General features: G+C 42.2%; 1 protein-coding gene across 1 annotated transcript in view; it reads left to right on the top strand.

Moving 5' to 3' along the window:
- LOC121443141 (moesin-like) overlaps nt 1-12,239 on the top strand; it is a 69,407-nt gene extending 57,168 nt beyond the window's left edge. The window contains exons 5-13 of the mRNA XM_041644819.1: nt 1,059-1,142; nt 2,060-2,206; nt 4,120-4,216; nt 6,227-6,390; nt 7,550-7,680; nt 7,901-8,061; nt 9,083-9,175; nt 9,525-9,749; nt 10,196-12,239. Coding sequence (XP_041500753.1) covers nt 1,059-1,142; nt 2,060-2,206; nt 4,120-4,216; nt 6,227-6,390; nt 7,550-7,680; nt 7,901-8,061; nt 9,083-9,175; nt 9,525-9,749; nt 10,196-10,360 — 1,267 coding nt within the window. The 3' untranslated portion in view covers nt 10,361-12,239. The remainder of the gene's footprint in view (nt 1-1,058; nt 1,143-2,059; nt 2,207-4,119; nt 4,217-6,226; nt 6,391-7,549; nt 7,681-7,900; nt 8,062-9,082; nt 9,176-9,524; nt 9,750-10,195) is intronic.
- The last annotated feature ends 8,695 nt before the right edge of the window (nt 12,240-20,934 follow it).

The raw sequence follows: 20,934 nt of genomic DNA, 5'->3' as shown, positions 1-20,934 counted from the left end.
CTTATTTTCTGGCTCAGGAAGGAGAAATACAGGGGTACTCGTTCTGATTCGCCCCATCTCCCACATTTGAGCCGGAACTGGCCTGAACCCCCAATGTATTGATGATTCTTATTTCAACCTCGAAGGTTTTGTTTCATTTTGCATCAGATGGCTATTTATTTCCATAAGCCTTTGGATTAGAGCAGGAGAAGAAAAGTGAAGCAAGCCTGACTCAGGGATCCCTAGTGGAATTGGTGCTGTGGTCTGTGCATACACCATCAGGAGATCTTAGGGATAGGAATTGTGTCCCTGGAAACTTTTGTGGTCAGGGCCACAATGTCCAAGATGGTGTATTTAAAGCAGGCCTTGTTTAATAATCTGGTAGAATGATGGGTCAGACCTCTTGGTTCCTTCAGAGTAGTTTGGGGCTAATTCCCTGCACAGTACACAAAACTGTCTCATAAACACCAAGGGGATGCAGGAGAGAATATCTCTGCCTGTCTCTGCTGTTAGCCACTTAATATGGACTCCTGATGCATTATTGTTGAGTTTGGGGATGCAACACATTATTAGCTTTTTGGTTGAAGGAAGAAAGAGGGCCTAGCCTTTAATACCAGCACTTGGGAGGCAGAGGAAGGGGGAGTTCTCTGAGTTTGAGGCCAGCCTGGTCTACATAATCAGTTTCGGGACAGCCAGAGCTATAAAATAGAGAAACCCTGTCCCAAACAAACAAACAAATAGATGAATCCTGTCTCAGGTAGGTAGGTAGGTAGGTTGGCAGGTAGGTAGGTAGATAGATAGATAGATAGATAGATAGATAGATAGATAGGGAATTAACTTATGAATGAATAAAGAGAATGATCCATTGTCCTGTTTGGTCTTCTGTTCTTGGAGCTCTTATTTTAGGAAGTCCCTTAGGTCTGTTTAGGTATGTTCAACTCTCATTGTCTGTATGAATTCAGCAGGACCTCAGTGGTCTAACTTTATATTTGCATCAACTCTATAGAGAACTGAGTGCGCTTCCCTTCCCTCCTGTCTTTTGTCTGCAATTTTTTTTTTATCATTCATTGTCTTTCTAGAGTCTTGGAGCAGCACAAACTCAACAAGGACCAGTGGGAAGAGCGGATCCAGGTGTGGTATGAGGAACACCGAGGCATGCTCAGGTAAGCCTCGCCTACCAGCTGTGAGCTTCACTGGCCTTGCAAGAAGGATGAGGATGGGGCCTACAAAGAAGAGGCAAATGATTAGGGAAGTTGGTGCATTTTAAGAAAGAGAGAGAGGAATGATTTTGGGACTTAAATATTGAAGGCAAACTTGAATCCTTGTAAGACTGTAATTTAGATTTAGGCTTTTTTTTTAAATTTACAAGATCAAAATTTTAATGTAAAGGACTTTAACTTGAAAAGATCATTAATTATCAAATCAGGGCTTCATCTTTTGTTTTTTATTTTGCATGTGTGTGTATATATATGCGTGTGTGTGATACATGTTGTGTGAATGTGGGTATGTGTCAGAAGGATATAGAACAACCTTCATTTTCATCTTGCTTCCTCTGCATCTGGGTGGCAACTGACTTCCCTCTTCCCAGAATTCTCCTAGTCTGGTTGCCCTGCCTATATTTTCTGCCTGGCTCCTGGCTAATCAGTGTTTTGTTAAACTAACACAAGTGACAAATCTTTGCATTGTATAAGAGCATTATCCTTCAGGAACACTCTCTAAATATTGTAAAAGAATTTGATGGCTGAGGAACAAATCTCATTTTACTGTCATCACTCTGTCTCAGTTCTGCTAGGAAGGCGCTTCTATACAAAGATGTCACAATGCAAAGGAGGGAGAACATAACTTCTGTAGGGTTAGTATTCCAGAAGACAAGGGACAACTTCTCCTTGTCCTTTGGGTTCCTATCTGCAGTTTTTGTTTAACAGAAATCATGTATATTCCTGTTACTCATCATTTGCTTACAGTCTGTTTCCCAATCCTACTTGCAAGACCATTGTCAGAAACACAGATCAGGCTGACGTTTTTTATATTGCTGGAGCTCTATTTTGTGATAATCCCTCTCTCATTCTGCGTCATTTAGGGAGGATGCTGTCCTGGAATATCTCAAGATTGCTCAAGACCTGGAGATGTATGGTGTGAACTACTTCAGCATCAAGAACAAGAAAGGCTCAGAGCTATGGCTGGGTGTGGATGCCTTGGGACTCAATATCTATGAGCAGAATGACAGGTATACCTCAGATTTCTCCAAGTTATTTGGATTAGTCTTAAACATAGATGCGATTCCTTACTGCAGAGCAAGGCAGTACCATTTAAATCCCATCTCAGTTATTTTTCTACCTAATGAAGTCCAGCCATATGTTTGTACAGCTTCCTTAGTCCTATATTGACTAGAGTTGTACGATTATTATGGTAGTCACTCGCCAGATGTGAGTATTGAACATTTAAAATGTCATTACAACTGAGATGTGTAATAACTTTAAACAGCATACTACAATTAGAAGAACCACTATGAGAAAAAGATGTGTGCTCATAATCTTTCTGTGCCTGTAAAAGAATTCCTGAGAGAAATCAGCTTAAAGGAGAAAAGGTAGATTTTGGCTTGTGCTTTTAGAGTTTTGAATCTGCAGTTATGTGGTGCAGTTGTTTTTGACCCGTATTGAGGTAGAATTGTGTTGTGGAGAGCACGTAGTTGCTCACCTCCTGGCAGCTGAGAAATAGACAATGAAAGAGGAAGACACTGGAATCCCAGTATTTCCTTCGAGGGCATGTCCCCAGTAGCCTACTTCCTCCATCCAGGCCCCATTCACAAACATCTGCCACCACTAATAACACCATTATCTAAGAACCCACCATTTAACAAATGATCTTTCGGGAGGCATGTAATAGCTAAATTATGCTGGGTATGACAGTGCATGCCTGCTAACCTAGCATTCAGGAAGTGCAGGCAGGGAGAATCAGGCGTTCATGGCCAGCCTTGGATACATAGTTAATTCAAGGCTGTTAAGACCTCAGTTTAGGATTGCCACTTCTCTGATGAAACACCATGACCAAAAGCAACTTGCCTGGAGGAAAGGGTTTATTTCATTTGCTCTTCCATATTTATCATTAAAAACAGAGAGGGCAGGAACTGAATAAAACAGGGCAGAAACCCAGAGGCAGGAGCTGATGCAAAGGCCATGAAGAAATGCTGCTTACTAGCAAGCATGGCTTGCTCAGCCTGTTTTCGTATAGAACTCAAGGCCACCAGATGCCACCAACCACAATGGGGTGGACCCCTCAATCACTAATTTAAAAAATGCCCTACCACCACCGGATCTTCCAGAGGCATTTTTTTCAGTTGAGGTTCCATCTTTTCAGATGACTGGAGCTGTGTCAAGGTGACCTAAAACCAGCCAGCACAATTGCTGTCCTGGACTGTGTGCACCTTGTTTCATCTGCTTCCTCATGTGAAAATAATTCAAACTTCAGCAGTGTAAAATGTACCCATAGTTTTAAATGTTGATATATATGTTCAAATGATAGTATTAGGATCTATAGTGTTAATTAAACCTTAATAATTAGATCATAATATTTCCTTTTTATCCATTTTCCTATAGCTCCTAGGAAATGTATAAATGTGAGCCTTATAAAATTATATTTTATATTATATAATTAAAATTTTTGGACAGTGCTGACCTAAAATCAGTTTTGTGAGGGTTCATAAAGTTCAAGCCTCGCGTTATAATTAAGTGACTTTTGGCCTATAAGTCTTGCTGTACTGTTGTGTTTCTTATTTATTTCCCCTCCCCCCAGTCTGCTCTTGGTGAAATCATGAGATTATTGTTCCATTTGCTGACTGAATCTTAGAGTTCGTTATTTATCTTCCCAAAGTTAATGATGAAGTATAGAAGGTTTTCAGTTAAACAGTGCTGCAGATTCTCCAGAAGGTCTTTACAAGGTATTTGCTTCAACCCCAAATGCGACAAAAACAAAGGGCAATAAGTATATTAACAGTAGCCGAGTTGACAGTAGGTCTCTCTCATCAAGGGAGAAGTTTATGTTAGTGGATAGAGTGGAATTGGTGGAGGTGAGGCAAGGTGCTAGGTCTGTTTCTTCCTTGCTTTCTTCTTGTCATGGTTTTGTTGACTCCTGTTTCTACAGACTGACTCCTAAGATTGGCTTCCCTTGGAGTGAAATCAGAAATATCTCCTTCAATGATAAGAAATTTGTCATCAAGCCTATTGACAAAAAAGCCCCGGTGAGTGACTCCTCTCTTTGACTCTGCTTGGCAGATTTTTGCCAAGGCTTAGATCATTCTAAGAGCAAACACGTCATTAGGTTCGCCTGCCTCTCCATTTTCTTTTGTGTGTAGCTTGTTCACAACAGAACATTCTGTCAGAGGAAGTTGATGCTGAGAACTGGCCAGGTCATACCTGTTATTCGGTCGCTCTCTATTGTCAAGCCCCCTTTGTGGGTGAGCTGTGCTACAGGAAGTCTTAAGTGCTGCTGCTTTGCAATTATCTCAGCTTCCTAAGTCCCCAAAATGTACTCTTCGTGTACTTGGCTCGTGTTTAATTGTGGAGAGAAAGCAGAGCCAGAAGTTCAAATTCAAAGGTGACATTACAAATTTACCTTGTAAAACTTTCAATAAAAGAAGATTAAAGCATTTACTTTACACATATTTCTTTACCCATGAGGTTTTAAGGCGAAGTTTCATTTTAGCCCAGCCTGGCCTTAAATTAAAGTCACCCTCAGGCTTCAGCCCCCGAGTGCTTGAATTACATCCATGCATCGCCAGATCCTCTAAAATGTGCCTTTCTATTTTTACATTTTATTTGTTTGTTTATTTAGTATGTGACAATAATAATTTTGAAAGAGATCATGAATTTGGGGGAGGCACATGAATAGGGTGGCGTGATGGACATGAAGTGCTAATGTATGTAGTTTTCAATAAAATAAAAAGCCAGGTTAAATCAAAGGCTTTAAAAAACAAATATCAATCAAGACAGTTGATATTTAAGAAATTTAGATACTTGTGTTCTTACAGCTTGCTTTCTTGTAACTAGAACACACTTTTCAGAAATTATAGAAATGGTGTCGACACCCATGGTATACCTGTTGACTAGAGTCCAGGAGGCCTTTTGAGACTCATTTGAGAACTGTAGCTAGACATCTGGGTACAGAGACATGGCATCATCTGCTCCCTTAAGAGGTGATCCAGTTGGGCCAGTTAATCACTCATCCAAGGGAGTACCACTCAGAAAAGTAAATCCACCTTAAGCTAAGGTAAAGAAGTAGTAGAGTAATTATTATCTCGTTAATTAGCTAGTGTACTTTCCCTTCCCCAAGTGCCTACCCCGTGGTTGAGTCTCTGTTAGTTGTCATGAGGTCTGTCGGATGTGCATATCCTACTGTATTCTGATGCAGAAAACCATAGCTCTTCCCTTTTGTTCTCTTCCGAGGTTTGGCCTCCAGTGCTGACCAGAACCTAAGTATGCATTCTCTGGTGCTTTGGGCTTTTTCACACTTTGTATAAAGATCCCTCTGCCATGTGGCCTCTTTCCCACTACCTGGCTGACTTCCATATTGGCTTAATTCAGGGCCATGGCCCTCTTATGCTCCCACCTGTGAATCAATAAGAAATTAATTTCAAAACCTGAAAAAAATACGGTAGCAGAAAAACACACTCCCGATAAAGTATTAGAGGGTGCTATTTTTTTTAAGATTTCCTTTTCTATTTTCCATGTTTATTTTGTGTGGAGGGGGTTAAAAAGATATGCATTCCATGATGTATACATGGAGGTAAGAGAACAACTTGTGAGAAATGATTTTCTTTCTTTATGTTGTTTTTGGGCATCAAAAGTCTTATTGTCAGGCTTGGTAGCAGGCTCCCCTTTAGTTCCTGAGCCATCTTGCTGGCCAAGGGCTGCTTTTCATTAACAGAGTTGAAGAAAAATTGGTGTCAAAGATAACAGACTTGGGTTCTAGCCTTGAGTCTGCCACTACCCTGGCAATTGACTCTAGGAAAACCCCTTTCCTTACTCTGATATAGTATTTCCACTGGAGTGCAAACAATTGGGCTATACAATAGATCCAGTACTTTGGGGTTTAGCTTTACAGAAGCCAGAAGGTCACTTCCTCCAAACTTTAAAAATTTTGAAATTTGGTATGCTGTTTCTGGTGTGTGCATGCATGCATTGTGTGCTCAAGGGCATACGTGAGCCCTTTTGTCAGCCCTGAAAAACTCAGCTGCTTTTTTTCCCTCCAGGACTTTGTGTTCTATGCTCCTCGTCTTCGGATTAATAAGAGGATCTTGGCCCTGTGCATGGGGAATCATGAGCTGTACATGCGTCGGCGTAAGCCTGACACCATTGAGGTTCAGCAGATGAAGGCACAGGCACGGGAAGAAAAGCACCAGAAGCAGATGGAGCGGTAGTTGCCGTAGCGCTGGAATTTATAGTCCCAACTCTATGCTGTGATAAGGAAGTTTCCAAAAGCTTCCTAGACTGCTTAGGGTGTCCCATCAGCCCAGGACCAGGACATATGAACTGTGGAGGGGAGGAAACCCCATATATTCAATCTCAGCACAGATATTTTTGCTTTTTTGTTTGTTTGTTTTGTTTTTCCTCTGTAGCTTTTGAGCCTGTCATGGAATTAGCTCTTGTAGACCAGGCTGGCCTCGAACTCACAGAGATCCACCTGCCTCTGCCTCCCGAGTGCTGGGATTAAAGGCGTGTGCCACCATAGCCCATCTTTCTAGTAGTAGGAGACAGATAAAATAGACAAATTGTTTAGCATATGCAATAGGGAAAAGTGCATGCCAAGCATTCTGAGAGGTCTGAGAGTAAAGACAGGTAGAGCCAAGGTCTAAGGATGCTTCCTAGGGGCTGGAGAGATGGCTCAGCAGTTAAGATTGCTTGCTGCTCTTGCAGAAAACCCAGGTTCAGTTCCCAGCACCCACATGGCAGCTTTCAACCATCTGTTACAGGGGATCTGGCACCTTCCAGTTTCTGTGGGCTCTGCGTGCATGTTGTGTACTTATATACACATAGGAAAGCACATACACATAAAATAAAAATTTATAAAGTCTTTAAAACAAAAAATAATGCTTCCTTGAATAAGTAGTGAGGCCAGAAAAAGCAAAGACATATTCTAGATAAGCAACAAAATCTGGGAAAGGGGAACCTAAAGCTAAGGTTTAAGGCAGGCCAAGTTAGCCCTAGCTGTAGACTTCAAGCATAAAACCTAACCTCACCATGCTATAAAGCTGTAAGACAGAGTGCAAGCATTAGTAAACCATTGTACAGATGGAAGGGTTGAGAACAAGAGCAAAGCCATCTGATCTAGGTGGTTACTTGCAGTACCAGCAGTCCCGTTTAGGGCTCATGAATTTAAGGTAGATGGACTGAGCATGGAACTCTGTGTGGGGCTGCGATGTGATGGCTAGATTATGGAGGAAAGTGAGAGTGGTCCTTGATCACAAGCTTCGCCTTACATAGAGAAGATAGGAGCTAACAGACTCAGGTTGCCGAACTCCTCGAGGCTCCTTGCTCCTTGCTGTCCTGTAAGCATCCCTCCTTCTCTTTTCTAGTGCTCTGCTGGAAAATGAGAAGAAGAAGCGTGAGTTGGCAGAAAAAGAGAAGGAGAAGATTGAACGGGAGAAGGAAGAGCTGATGGAGAAGCTGAAGCAGATCGAGGAGCAGACCAAGAAGGCTCAGCAAGGTAAGGCTTAGCCTCACTGTGGAGGCCAAGTTTCCTCAGAACCTCACCCCGAGCTGCAGAATAAGACTACGTAATCCAGGTGTGGCCACAGAGTAGATAAGGAATTTGTCGAGAAAAATTGTTGGAACCACTGGGCCTTGAAGTGCAAAGTTTGCAGCAAGCACATTAGTGTGTCATCTTCATTTCTGAGCCCTCTATCAATTTCCTCCTTTTCTACCAGAACTGGAAGAACAGACCCGCAGGGCCCTAGAACTTGAGCAGGAACGGAAGCGTGCCCAGAGTGAGGCTGAAAAACTGGCCAGGGAGCGTCAAGAAGCTGAAGAAGCCAAGGAGGCCCTGTTGCAGGCTTCTAAGGACCAGAAGAAGACCCAGGAACAGTTGGTAAAGTGGCTTCTTTGGCTGGGGCTGTGTGCTTGCAGTTTTCTTGCTTGTCCCCCTACTGGTTTATAAATTTCTTTGCCTGTGTAGCTGTGTTCTTCTAGCTCATTTGCATCCCAAAGGTCTCTAAGCATTCATTCAAAAGCAAGCTGAAGTATCATTAGTATGGTCCACAGTCTCCCACAGCCCTTGGGTTTCATTTGTTTTCTTAGATAGAGATCTGATCCTGTAACCTAAGAAAGGAAAAGGAAGAAGACCTGTCATGAGTTGCTTTTGCCGTGTTTCCTCATTTCTTGCTTTCTTCTGTTTGTTTCTTCAGTAGCCCTGTGCAATTAAACCCCATAGAGAATAATGTGACTAGATAAGGAATTTGGGAATCATGGAGGCTGAGAGACTTGTCAGAGGACATTGCTGTGTGTCATGAAGGTTTTCCAACCCTTCCAGTCTCCTTTGAAAGATTCCCTCCCTGACATCATATATAAAACACGGGTTCTGTGACTTATCTAGGGCCAAATTTCCTTAAGATAGCCCCTTCCTTTCTGTAGTATTGATGAGTTAGTATCTCTCAGGAAAAAGATGTCATGAGAAATTTGCTCAAGGGATATGGGCTTGTATAAACTCTTCCCCACTGCATAAATTGCCTTATGATATTAATAATTCATTTATTTGTTCTGGTAGCAGCAGTCTTGGTGGACCCCTGAGATAGCAGTGAAACATTTGCTACTTGAAGCAGTGACTTCCAAGCTTTGCTGAGGGCCACTGCATTTGACATTTGACAACATTAAGAGAAGAGGGGCAGAGATGACCAATTGTCTGCCTTAAGGAGGCCTGTAGTCTAGGAGGGGAACTGTGACTTATGAAGGGGTCAAGAGTGGAGTAATTTGGTTTCAGGCATCCCTAGGGCGGTAAGAAATGGAGTAGCCAATTGCGTACCAGTTCCACAGAGGAACTGGGGTTACAGGCTTCTGTCTGGATCCTGAAAAGCCATAGGTCAAGCCCTTACAGGCTTCTAATATGCCTATAGGCTGCAGAAATGGCAGAGCTGACATCACGGATCTCGCAGTTGGAAATGGCCCGAAAGAAGAAGGAGAGCGAGGCTGTGGAGTGGCAGCAAAAGGTAAGATACAGAATCCAGAGTGAAACATTGTGGGAAAGAGTATGCTGTGTGTATATTCCAGTCCTTGCCTTTCTTAGATTTAGACTCCCCGCTTTTTAGACAAACACCATTTTTTCAGCCCTTATGGGAAAAGGTATTCGAAGCTTTCTCAAATACTTTAGAATTCCCCAATACCCATGGGAAGTTGATACTATCACTCTTATTTTCAATTTAAAAAAACTTCAGAATCAAACCAATAAAGTCATTGGTCTTAATTGGTCTCTTACTAGACTTGTCTTCCTAGGTATGATTAGGTTAGCAGAAGTTACCCGATCTGACTGCTGCTCCTTCTTTTTCTGTCACTGGCCAGGCCCAGATGGTACAGGAGGACTTGGAGAAGACCCGTGCTGAGCTGAAGACGGCCATGAGTACCCCTCATGTAGCTGAGCCTGCTGAGAATGACCAGGATGAGCAGGATGAGAATGGGGCAGAGGCCAGTGCTGAGCTGCGGGCTGATGCTATGGCCAAGGACCGCAGTGAAGAGGAGCGCACCACTGAGGCAGAGAAGAACGAGCGTGTGCAGAAGCATCTTAAGGTATCCAGGCTGTGCCAAAAGGTCAAGGAGACTATGTGATGACCTTTGCTAGAGCTAGGGTATACATGCTGTGGTGATGTCCGTGCTGAATAGGAGGCTGGGACAATAGAAACCTAAAGGGAAGACACTCACTAGGCATACCCTAGAATGCCTCATTTAGCTCTCTCCTACTTCCTACTTCTCTCTGTTCAGAAAACACCTGGCTAACCAAATTACTACTTGAATATTCGGAGTATTATTCTGATTGTTCTACTCTCAAGAGATAGCCACCATTAATTCATTCTCCGCTGTGTGTGTGTGGTGCAGGCTCGTGTATGCGCATGCACATGTGGATCATAAGGCTAGGAAAGAGGAGATAAAATAACAAAGGAGAGAAATCTGATCTAAGGCGTGGAATTGGGATGAGAAGAAGCCATTGACCCTTGACTCCTCTTGCATCCTCACAGGCCCTTACTTCAGAGCTGGCCAATGCCCGAGACGAGTCCAAGAAGACTGCCAATGACATGATCCATGCTGAGAACATGCGGCTGGGACGAGACAAATACAAGACCCTGCGCCAGATCCAGCAGGGCAATACCAAACAGCGCATTGATGAGTTTGAGTCCATGTAGTGGGCATTCACCCTTTAGGGACCCCTCCTCCTCCTTCCTTGTCCCCACACTCCTCTAGTTTTGCCTAACTAACACTGTGCTGGAGCCACTAACTAGAAAAGCCTTGGAGCCATGCCAAGCATTCAGTATAGCCATGGGACCAAATTTAGCCCTTCAGTCCCCCCACTCAGATCCCTGGGCAAACATATGGCCCACTGTGGTGCCAATGGAATCTCCTTCTTTTCTGTCACATTCAGCCTAGCTTTCTAGAGTAGGTCCTGTTTCCCCAGCTCACAGGCTCATTCCTTTTGATTTGGCAAGCACTCCCCACTTACTGTCTTCCTCTAGGACTCAAGTGTAAAATAGGCTGATAGCTAGCTCTCATCCCTTGACTTTTTTCCAAGTCTTGTGATTTGCAGAGTTAGAATATTGTGTGGTTTAGGGACAGAAGTACGGCCTTGGCTCTGTCTATTAGCATATCAGCTGACGAAGGATTTGGCCTCTTCCTGTCCATCCCTTTTCGAGTCATTTAGGCTTAGTAACAGTTGGAGGGTAAAGAGATATTTAGTCATTCTTATTTCCTCTACCTCCCGTGTTGGGCCTATTACAAATTCAGTCCCAATAAGCCTCGTCCCTGTGCTCGGGGACTCAGTTTCTAATCAAGGAGGGATAAAGGGATGACGGAAACAGTGCGTTCAAGAGAGCACACTAACAACCTAGAAAGCCTCTTGCCACTGCACATCTTTAGAACCTTTTTTCTATCAAGTTAGGTCTATGGGTAGGGCTACCCCCATGTTAGTCCATGTTCCTGGTTCCATCTCTGAATCTGTCCCTGTCCTCTCCAGTCTCTAGTTCTCTTCCAGCTAGGACAGAGAGGACGAGCACCCCCAAACCTAGCCAGTTACATCTAAGGCTCTTGTCACAAAGGGAGACATGGTTATTCCTGGCTTAAGTATTTTCTCTGACAGGAGTTCTAGACTCCTCCCACCCAGAGCTGATTGGACCACTGTTCCTGCTTCACAGATAGACATTATGACAAGTAAGAGTAGCTCTTCTTTTTCAGTCACCCAGTAGTCCTTCCCCAGCTTACCCAGTCCCGAGTGGTGAGTGGGTCCTGCTTCTGACAAATCTCTAACCCAGGTCGCATCACTAGCTGTGCTGTCCCTTGGAGCTACATCCAGAAAGCCGCTGGGTGTTCTGGCCTTGTCCCTTCACAGTCCCACACCCTTCCCTCCATTTTGGAGAAGCTGCTTCCTCTTTTTGTCACATTGTGCTCTTCTAATTTTTTACCAGTATTATATATTCTAGGGATAGCTAACTCTATATTGATTTCTACTTTTTTTTGGCTAATGCACTAATAGAGATGCTAGTCTTGGAGTGGGATCATTTTAGCTTCATTATTTTGACTACCCCTACCCCATATCTGGGAAGTATATACTGTATTAGAAAATATTTTGCCAAAACCAATATGTATGAAGACTTCAGTATTAGTGGTTTACCTGTCACTATAGGTCATACAATCCATTTAAAATATACTTAATATTTGGTTTTATTGCTTCTATTTGCCTTTTCCCCAGGGTTGAGTCCCTCCATTCAGTATCCCGAGCCCAAAGCCTCCCTCAGCCCATGCCCCTTACTTAACCTTGGGTAATCTTGTATGCGTTGCTGTGAATTATATTGACACTCAGTGAGCTGCCCTATATTGGCTAAAGTCAAACCTGGAATTATGGGGGCAATCTAGCTGCATTAAGGGCAATAACCCACCCCTACAGAGACTTGGGGGGTTAGATTTATATTCAGGTTTTTTTTGTGTATTTTTGTTTTTTAAATAATTGTTTTGGAGGGGTTTGTGCTCAATCTGTGTTCTATTTCAGTGCCAATAAAATTTAGGAAGACTTCACTGTGACTCGGTCTTTCTTTCTGCGTATTTCATTGTAATTTCTTGTCCATAGGCTACCTTTCTATCTTTTAGCACATTTTACCTTGACTTAAGTTCTAGTGAAAGTAGGAATATAGTTATCTTTATTTTAATAGGAAGGACTGGCTTTAAACACCACTAAATCAAGAGCAAGCAGATTCAGTCCTGAGGTTACAGGTGTGATAGACCTGACGGATCTGTTCCTTTTTTGCTACTTCCTGACATGTTTTGCCAGTATGGGTTGGAGAAACAGCTCATCTGTTGAAGGCTCACAACCCAGTTGTTTGGTGTGGCTACGGGACCTGCATTAATCACGAGATACTCCTAGTCTTTCTTGGCAGTGGAGCGTGGTGCTTTGAGGCTAGGTAACCTAGGCTGGCCTTAACTTCAAGATCCTCTTGCTTTTGCCGCCTCTGTGCTGACGTTCCAGGAATTTGCCATCAAGTATGGTTAGGCTCCTTATCTCTGGCACACTCCTGGGAGGGTCAGCCCCTGTTCTGCCTCCTTGTCTGGAAGATTTCTGACTCATTTTGCTCCCCACCACCCTTCCTTTACTGCACTGCTAACGAAAGACAGGGAAACTCCCTTGGGTCTTGTTAGAGAAGGCAGTGGAGGATGTTGACTGAAGTGGGTGGTACTTGGAGTTTATAAAGCGTGTAAATTTTGTAGCTTAGAAGTGGTTGTTTTCGTGTAGATGAAGAAATTGAGATCCAGATAACAATGGTCTAGACTTTCTTGGACCTGACATTCCCGCTTGTTCCCCTCTTGGGATGCAAAGATTTGGAAGGAAAGCTAATTTACTACACCTACATTGTGAATTCTCTCAACAATCCTTTGTCAGCATGTCTGCTAAATGTAATCCTTCAGAGACCCAGTTTTCAAATATTAGAAAACTTTTAGCTTTTGAGGCAAAGTATCAGTTACGTATGGCGTTTGAGGCCAGCCTGGGCTTATCGACACTGTCTCAAAATATAAAATAAATAAACAAAAATCCTCAGACCCAAAGGAACCAGGCCCAGTGGCACAGATTCATAATCCTACCTACTCAGAAGACATGGGCTAAAAGATCACACACTCTGAGGTCCGGGGGCCAGAATGAGTTCTTGGCTATCCTTGACTATTAAGAGCTCTTTTTTTTAAAGAAAGAAAGAAGTACTTGAGGAAAGGGATGAATGCAGACAAGGGTGTCAAAGTGTACAGGAGGAGAGAAATGAATGAAAAAGTATAGTGATAATACAAATGCCACAACGAAATCCGTTTCTTTGTATGTTTATCACAAAGCACTAATAAAGAAAACTCAAAGGGCACGAAGAGGGCTAAGGATGTATGTAGTTCAGTGGTAGAACACTTTCCTAGCACGCATGAGGCCATAGTTCAACCTCTAGGGCTCAAGAAATGAGCAATAGACATTGAAACACCTACATGAGTGTGGTTAGGCTAAGGGTTTTGAGATAGATTAGAGATGATGCTGTAATATCCAGATCATTCTAGCATGATCTCAAGACCTCTTAAAAGATGGAGAGGATGAGCTAAAAGAAGACACCACCGTGTTGCTGGCTTTGAAGGTGGAGCAGGACACAAGGAATTTCAATGACCTCTGCAAACTGTGCCCCCCCCCACCGCCAAACTAAGACAAAACAATGCATTGAGGGTTTTGTTTGTTTTGATTCATTTGTTTGAGACAGGCTTTCAGACCGCACGTCAGATTATCCTGGAACTGACTATATAGACCAGGCTGGCCTCAAATTTGTGGCGATTCTGCCCTTACCTCCCACGTCCAACTACTACAGACGGGCGGAATGTTAGTTATCAGGTTTGCATTTGTGCTCATCCAAATGACTATGTCACACTGCCTTGTCACTCTAGGAATGACACTATTGCAGAAATAAAGAATAGATTAGTGCTTTCCAGTAGTTAAGAATCAAGGTACAGAAGCTGACCATGGGGCTACGGCACTGGAAGAACAGTGCTGGAGGAGGTCAGCCTTTGTTGTTGCACAATGAATTGCAGACTTTTCCTAGACAAACGAGCAAACCAAGAAAAATTAGCTAAATGAATAGAAAAAAGGAACAGGGTTGAAGGTATGCAGAGTAGAGCTTGTATGTTGTGTTCTATATCATAACTGTCTCTCTTATTATCTTGGCAGTGATGCATGATGATGTGTAGGATGCCACCCCCAGACCTGAGTGAAGTGTCTTTGTAGTGTCTTCATTGTTTCTTTTAAAAAGATATTATATTTTATGTCTATAAATACCTTGTCTGCATGCATATTTGTGTGCATGCCTGCTGTCCTTACCTTAGAGAGCAGAACTGTGTGACAAATCCCTTGGAATTGAAGTTGCAGACAGGCGTGAGCAGCCATGTAGGTGCTGAGGTCTGAACCTGCATCCCACAAGAACAACAAGTATTCTAAACCTGCTGAGCCTTCCCCAGCCGCTCTTTATTATTTCTTACAACTGCGTATGAGTCTTTGATGTGACTTGGTTTAGAGAAATGAGTGGGAAGGGGGAGTTAGTGGGAAAGTGAGTAAGAGAAAAAAATATCACAATGCAACTTGTTATTTTGTACACTGTAGGTAAACAGTAGCTGCTTGTAAATGCCAAATGCCACGGCAATACTATGTAAAACGATGCTTATCGGGAGACATCTCCAACGAGTTAAAGTGAATAAACAATTTCCAGCATATTTATATGCTACATTACTCAGGAACATAAGTAAATACACTACTGAAACATATAAATGGCACTCACAGATATTCTGTTGTATAAAGCAAGGAAATCATAAAAGAATATATGTAGCATAATTCTTTTTTGATTTAAGAATCAAGCTTTATTTTAAAAGTACGGCACATAAAAATTTTATTAGTGGTAAAATCCTGGTAATCCAGGTAAAACCCTGCAGCAATATTAGAGCATGTGGCTCCTTTGCATTTACCATCAGAAGACAAATCCAGCATGGGTAATAAACACAGCGCAGAAATCCAACATTCAATACAATCCCAACAATGAGTCATTTCATGCAAAAATAGGTCAGGACTCTAAGTCAGCAGGCGCGCTCTTGCTGTGTCTAATTAAAATTTTTGAAGCAGGAAGTGTAGTTAATGCTTGAAGTTTTAATTTCAACAAGAAATTCTGAAAATGCCTCAGCATCCCCAAGTGAAGGAAGGGAGCCAAGCTCATTGTCTACTTCTAAGAGAAACAGAGCTTGTTCCAAGCAGAGAGCAAGCTAGCTGTGCCTAAGAGGAAATGCTGCTATCTGTCCTTAGAAAGTGCCATCTGGAAGATAGGAAAGTGGGAGCCATGATGTCATTCCTCCATCTGTCCTCGTGCCCATAAGCATACTTTAATCAACTGTCAATGACTTGATACTCATATTTTTAATGGTAAGTGGGGGTGTAGCAGTAACAGAAAGAAATGTCACTGATAGACTTCTGAAATGGCAGCATGAGATTCCATTGAGTTCTAGAAAGAAATGACCGTACATAAACAAAAATAGGGGGTGGGGAGAATTCCACATCTGCTCCCCATCAGCAAACAGCCAAAGCACAGGACACCAGAGAGGCCAAGTTGGCTGACATGCCCAAGAATTTAAAAATTCTTGCATCTGGGTGCCTGGCTCGACCAAACTTGAAATATACATCACCTGAAGCCCAGGAAATTCATGTGCCTGGGAAAACATTTCAAGAGGGAGCCTGATTTTAATGACCCCTGTTTCTCTAAGACATAGTCCTGCGCAAATCCTTCATTTCCAGTTTATGCATGCTGTCTTGATTAGGATTAGCAGAAAGAGCTGTTATCGTCACAGCCGGAAGGCACTGCTCAAGCCTGCAGGCTTAAGCCATGTCCATCACTACTCCATCCTTTCCCAGGAGTCCTTCCTACATGGCACCGGTTTGGGGAACACTTAGCCATGTGCCCCACAGTGCCCTGCATCCGTGGCCACCAAATACAGCAGGCCAACCGCTAGCTCTCAGCTCTCACTATTGTTTCACCAGCACTTAAAGAATCTGAATGCTGGCAACCCCACTGCCTGCTGCTAACCAGGGAGAAAATGACTCCCCAGTAGCTGCCATTCTCTTAGAATTCTATTTCTATGGTGTTCTAGAGCAGGTGTGGTTCCGTGGAGCTAGACTGGAGAAAGCTGACTGGAAAGAAGCATTGAGGAACAAAACACCAGGATGGTGAATGCAAAGAAATCTTTTTAAAGAAGGGGTCTTTCACCATGGTGGATTTTTCAGGCCTGACAGGAAGAAGGGGTCTAGCACTTCTGTTGGTAGTCACTAGGAAGACAAAGGAGTTATACTATATTATCCTTGCTATATCCCTCCAGAAGAGCGTAGCTCCAGGAACCTGGTTCCTGAATTTGAACCTTAGTTCTGCTTGCCTAATCCCCTGCAAGTGCTATAAGTACTTGCTGTACTGGGCTTTGTATCTACAAAGAAATAATATCTGTATGCTTCAGAGGTTTGTGGATTATTAAATAAATTGTTACGTGTGAGGACAGGAAGATGTCTTTCACTGAAAATGTTGGAAAATACTATCTTTTTTAACTTAGTTTTTATTTATTTATTTATTAAAAATTTCCACCTCCTCCGCTCCTCCCATTTCCCTCCCCTCCCCCTTCTCCTCCCCCTTCCTCTCCAGTCCAAAGAGCAGTCAGGGTTCCCTGACCTGTGGGAAGTCCAATGTCCTCCCCCTCCATCCAGGTCCAGGAAGGTGAGCATCCAAACAGACTAGGTTCCCACAAAGCCAGTTCATGCAGTAGGATCAAAACCCAGTGCCATTGTCCTTGGCTTCTCAGTCAGCACTCATTGTCCGCCACAATCAGAGAGTCTGGTTTGATCACATGCTCGTTCAGTCCCAGTCCCTGGCCTTGGTGAGCTCCCAATAGATCAGCCCCATCATCTCAGTGGGTGGGCACACCCCTCGCGGTCCTGACTTCCTTGGTCATGTTCTCCCTCCTTCTGCTCCTCATTTGGACCTTGGGAGCTCAGTCCAGTGCTCCAATGTGGGTCTCTGTTGCTATCTCCATCCATCGCCAGATAAAGGTTCCCTCGGATGGATCTTCTGGTACAGGATCAGGGCCCCTTGCTGGCCAGGGACCTCGCAGACAAAAGGCCTAGATTGTTGCCTGCAGGCTTAGTGAAACTGGAAAATACTATCTTATTTCTCAAAGTGTATCGTAATCATTTGGTGCACTTACAATAGATTGCTGGATGTGGAATATACCATAGTAAGTGTAGTGCACATCCCAGAAAACTCAGGAGGCTGAGGCAGAAAGGTTATAGGTTCAAGGTCAACTTGGACTATAAAGCATGACACTGTTGGAAAGTCACTGTTCTGGAGTCTAGAGTAGACCAAAACTTGCATGGGTGAAGATTTAGAGAGAAGGAACTCATCTCTGTTCACAAAGCTGCCGGCCAGAAATCCACTTAGAACTTGTTTTATGACTGTGTTCTCCAGGTTTTAAAGGTCAGGACTTCCCTATTCTTACAATGTTGCCTTAGATTTGGAATTAGTGCTGCTTTACCAAACTTACTTATAATGTCTGTTATTATACCACCCCTACTGTCTTCTTTTACTAGAGAGATGGTCGTGCTGAAATCAGGAAGGAGCACTTGCCTGCATTGGAGGTGGTGGTAATGAACAGTCCCTGTCTTTCTTATGATGGCCATCTCATGACTCTGGATCGCTTTTAGCATACTTATTGCAGTCTGCCTACCAAAATAAATGCCAGGTGTGGCTGTGCATACCTTTAATGCCAGCACTAGAGACGCATAGGTGCATCTGGATGAGTTCCGGGCCAGCCAGGGCTACATAGTGAAACTGTGTTTCAACAAACAGCAAAAAAGAATCACATACTGTTTTTGGTAATGTAAAATGGTGTCACCACTTTAGAAAATAGATTTACTGTTCCTTTAAAACAATATAGAGGATAAAAGTGTGTCATAGTGGTAAAAAAAAAAACTTCACTAGCATGCATGAGACCCTTGATTTTATCCCTGAAACCTCAAAAATTATAGTTACCATATGTCCTTAGCTCTATCCTCAAGAGAAGTAAATATATATATAAAATAATAAAAATTAATAAAACTTACATGCAAGAAGTTTTGTCTATCATGTACAAAGATCTGGGTTCAATTTCCAGAACCACAAAAATTTATACACAAATATTAATAGTCATATTATAAACAAAGTTGAAAAAATTCAAAATCTTTCTCAACTTGGATAAGTATAGGAAATCTGATGGAGGTATTTTCTTAATTGAGGTTCCTCTCTCCAGATAACTCTTGCTTGTGTTCTGTTGATGAGAACATAGCAGAAAACCATTTCACTCCATTCAGCTATTACCAAGAACACTGACAACAAATGCTGGCAAGAATGTGAGAGGGAAAGTAATCCCTAGTCATTGCTTGTGGGAGTATAAACTAGAATATCCAACAATGGAAGTCCGTGTGGAGTTTTCTCAAAGAATTAAAAATAGAACTACCATATGTCCCAGTTATACAACCCCCCAGGGAGTTTGTCGTAAGAACTGTATATGCTACTACAGGAAAACTATGACATCCGTATATACAATGGGTTTGTATTCAACTCTAAAGAAAACTGAAAGCTTGAAACTTGCAGAAAAATAGAGCATCAGGAAAGTACTCAGACAAGAAAAAAAATCTGCATGCTCTTTCTTGTATAAAAAAGACCGTGTGTGTGTGTGTGTGTGTGTAATATTTCTGTAAATGCCGGTAAAGCCTATAAAACTAGAAAGGAAGCCAAACGAGGACAAAAAGATGTGCAGAGGAATGGAGATGGGTATCACAGGCACCATGAAAGCTGAAAGGACAATGGGGATAGGATAATTTAAGGAGAAGACAGATGGAGATCATGAAGGAGAAGAAGGATCAACTAGAACAAATTTGGTGTTTGGAAATTCTATAATGAAGCCTAATATTTTATAGTAATCAAAAATAAAATTAAATGTGACATGCATCATGCTGAAAGAATGTCACCATAGACAGCAACTCGATCCCATACATGGAAATGAAAAATACACAAATGCGTATTCTTCTGCTCTCTTGTTTCTAGTTTTTATTTATATGTAAAAAATAAAAATAGTGACAATGAGAGACGAGAGAGAGGGAGAGAGAGAGAGAGAGAGAGAGAGAGAAAAGGAAAGAGAGAGATTGTTGGTTTCTGTTGGCAGAAAACAGAAGGCATTGGATTCTGTGGAGCTGGAGTTACAAGTAGTTGTGACATGCCTGCAGTAGAGACTTGAAACTGAACTCAGATCCTCAGGAAGGGGAGCAAGTGCTCTTAACTACTGAGCCTTCTTTCTAGCCCCCTTTAATTGATTTAGGCAAGAATTAGGCAAAGAAATATGTGTATTATTATAGTGTGGATCCTATAATATACATTAATAGAAATGTAATATATTTGGCATTATTAACCAAAATGAGATGGGTATTGAGGTATTTGATCCACTTGGAGCTAATTTTTAAAAATTTATTTACTTTTATTTTATGTACATTGGTGTTTTGCCTGCATGTATGTCTCATGAGGGTGTTAGATCCCCTGAAACAGGAGTTACAATAGTTGTGAGTTGACATTTGAGTGCTGGGAATTAAACATGGGTCCTCTGGAAGAGCAGTCAGTACTCTTTTTTTTTTTTTTTTTTTTTAGTACTCTTTTATTTTTCAAATTTTAATGATTTTTATTGAGCTCTACATTTTTCTCTGCTCCCCTCCCTGCCTCTCCCCTCCCCTTCAACCCTTTTCCAAGGTCTCCATGCTTCCAATTTACTCAGATGATCTTGTCTTTTTCTACTTCCCATGTAGATTAGATCCATGTACGTATCTCTTAGGGTCCTCATTGCTGTCTAAGATCTCTGGGATTGTGATTTATATCTGGTTTTCTTTGCTTTATGTTTTAGAAACCACTTATGAGTGAATACATGTGATAACTATCTTTCTAGGTCTGGATTACCTCACTCAAAATGATTGTTTTCTAACTCTATCCATTTGCCTGCAAAATTCAAGATGTCATTATTTTTTCTGCTGTGTAGTACTCTATTGTGTAAATGTACCACATTTTCTTTTTCCATTCTTCGGTTGAGGGACATTTAGGCTGTTTCTAGCCTCTGGCTATGACAAACAATGCTGCTATGAACATAGTTGAGCACATGTCCTTGTGGTATATTTGAGCATCCTTTGGATATACCCCAAACCCCTTATTGGGCCTTGAGGAAGGTTGTTTCCTAATTTTCTGAGAAATCACCACACTGACAACCAAAGGGGCTGTACCAGTTTGCACTCCCACCAACAATGCAGGAGTGTTCCCTTCCAGCATAAGATGTCATCAGTGTTTTTGATCTTGGCCATTCTTACAGGTGTAAGATGGAATCTCAGAGTTGTTTTGATTTGCATTTCTCTGATGTCAGTCAGTACTCTTAACCACTGAGCCATATCTTCAACGCATGGAGCTAATTTTTCCATATAGTCATAGATACAGGTCTAATCTCATACTTCTTTGTGTGGCCACCCAGTTTTCCCAGCACAATGTATTGAAGATGCTGTCTTTTCTCCAGTGTATGTCTTTGCCTCTTTGTTAACTAAAAGGTGGCTGTAGTTGCAAGCACCTTCTAATATTTCAAGTGGATTAGATACCTCAATCTGAAACCTGAATGC

The sequence above is a fragment of the Microtus oregoni genome, unplaced genomic scaffold (genome assembly GCF_018167655.1).
Source record: "Microtus oregoni isolate MIOR12 unplaced genomic scaffold, Mior012 000100F_ref0000014, whole genome shotgun sequence".
Classification (NCBI taxonomy): Eukaryota; Metazoa; Chordata; class Mammalia; order Rodentia; family Cricetidae; genus Microtus; species Microtus oregoni.
This window is presented reverse-complemented; position numbering and strand designations above follow the sequence as displayed.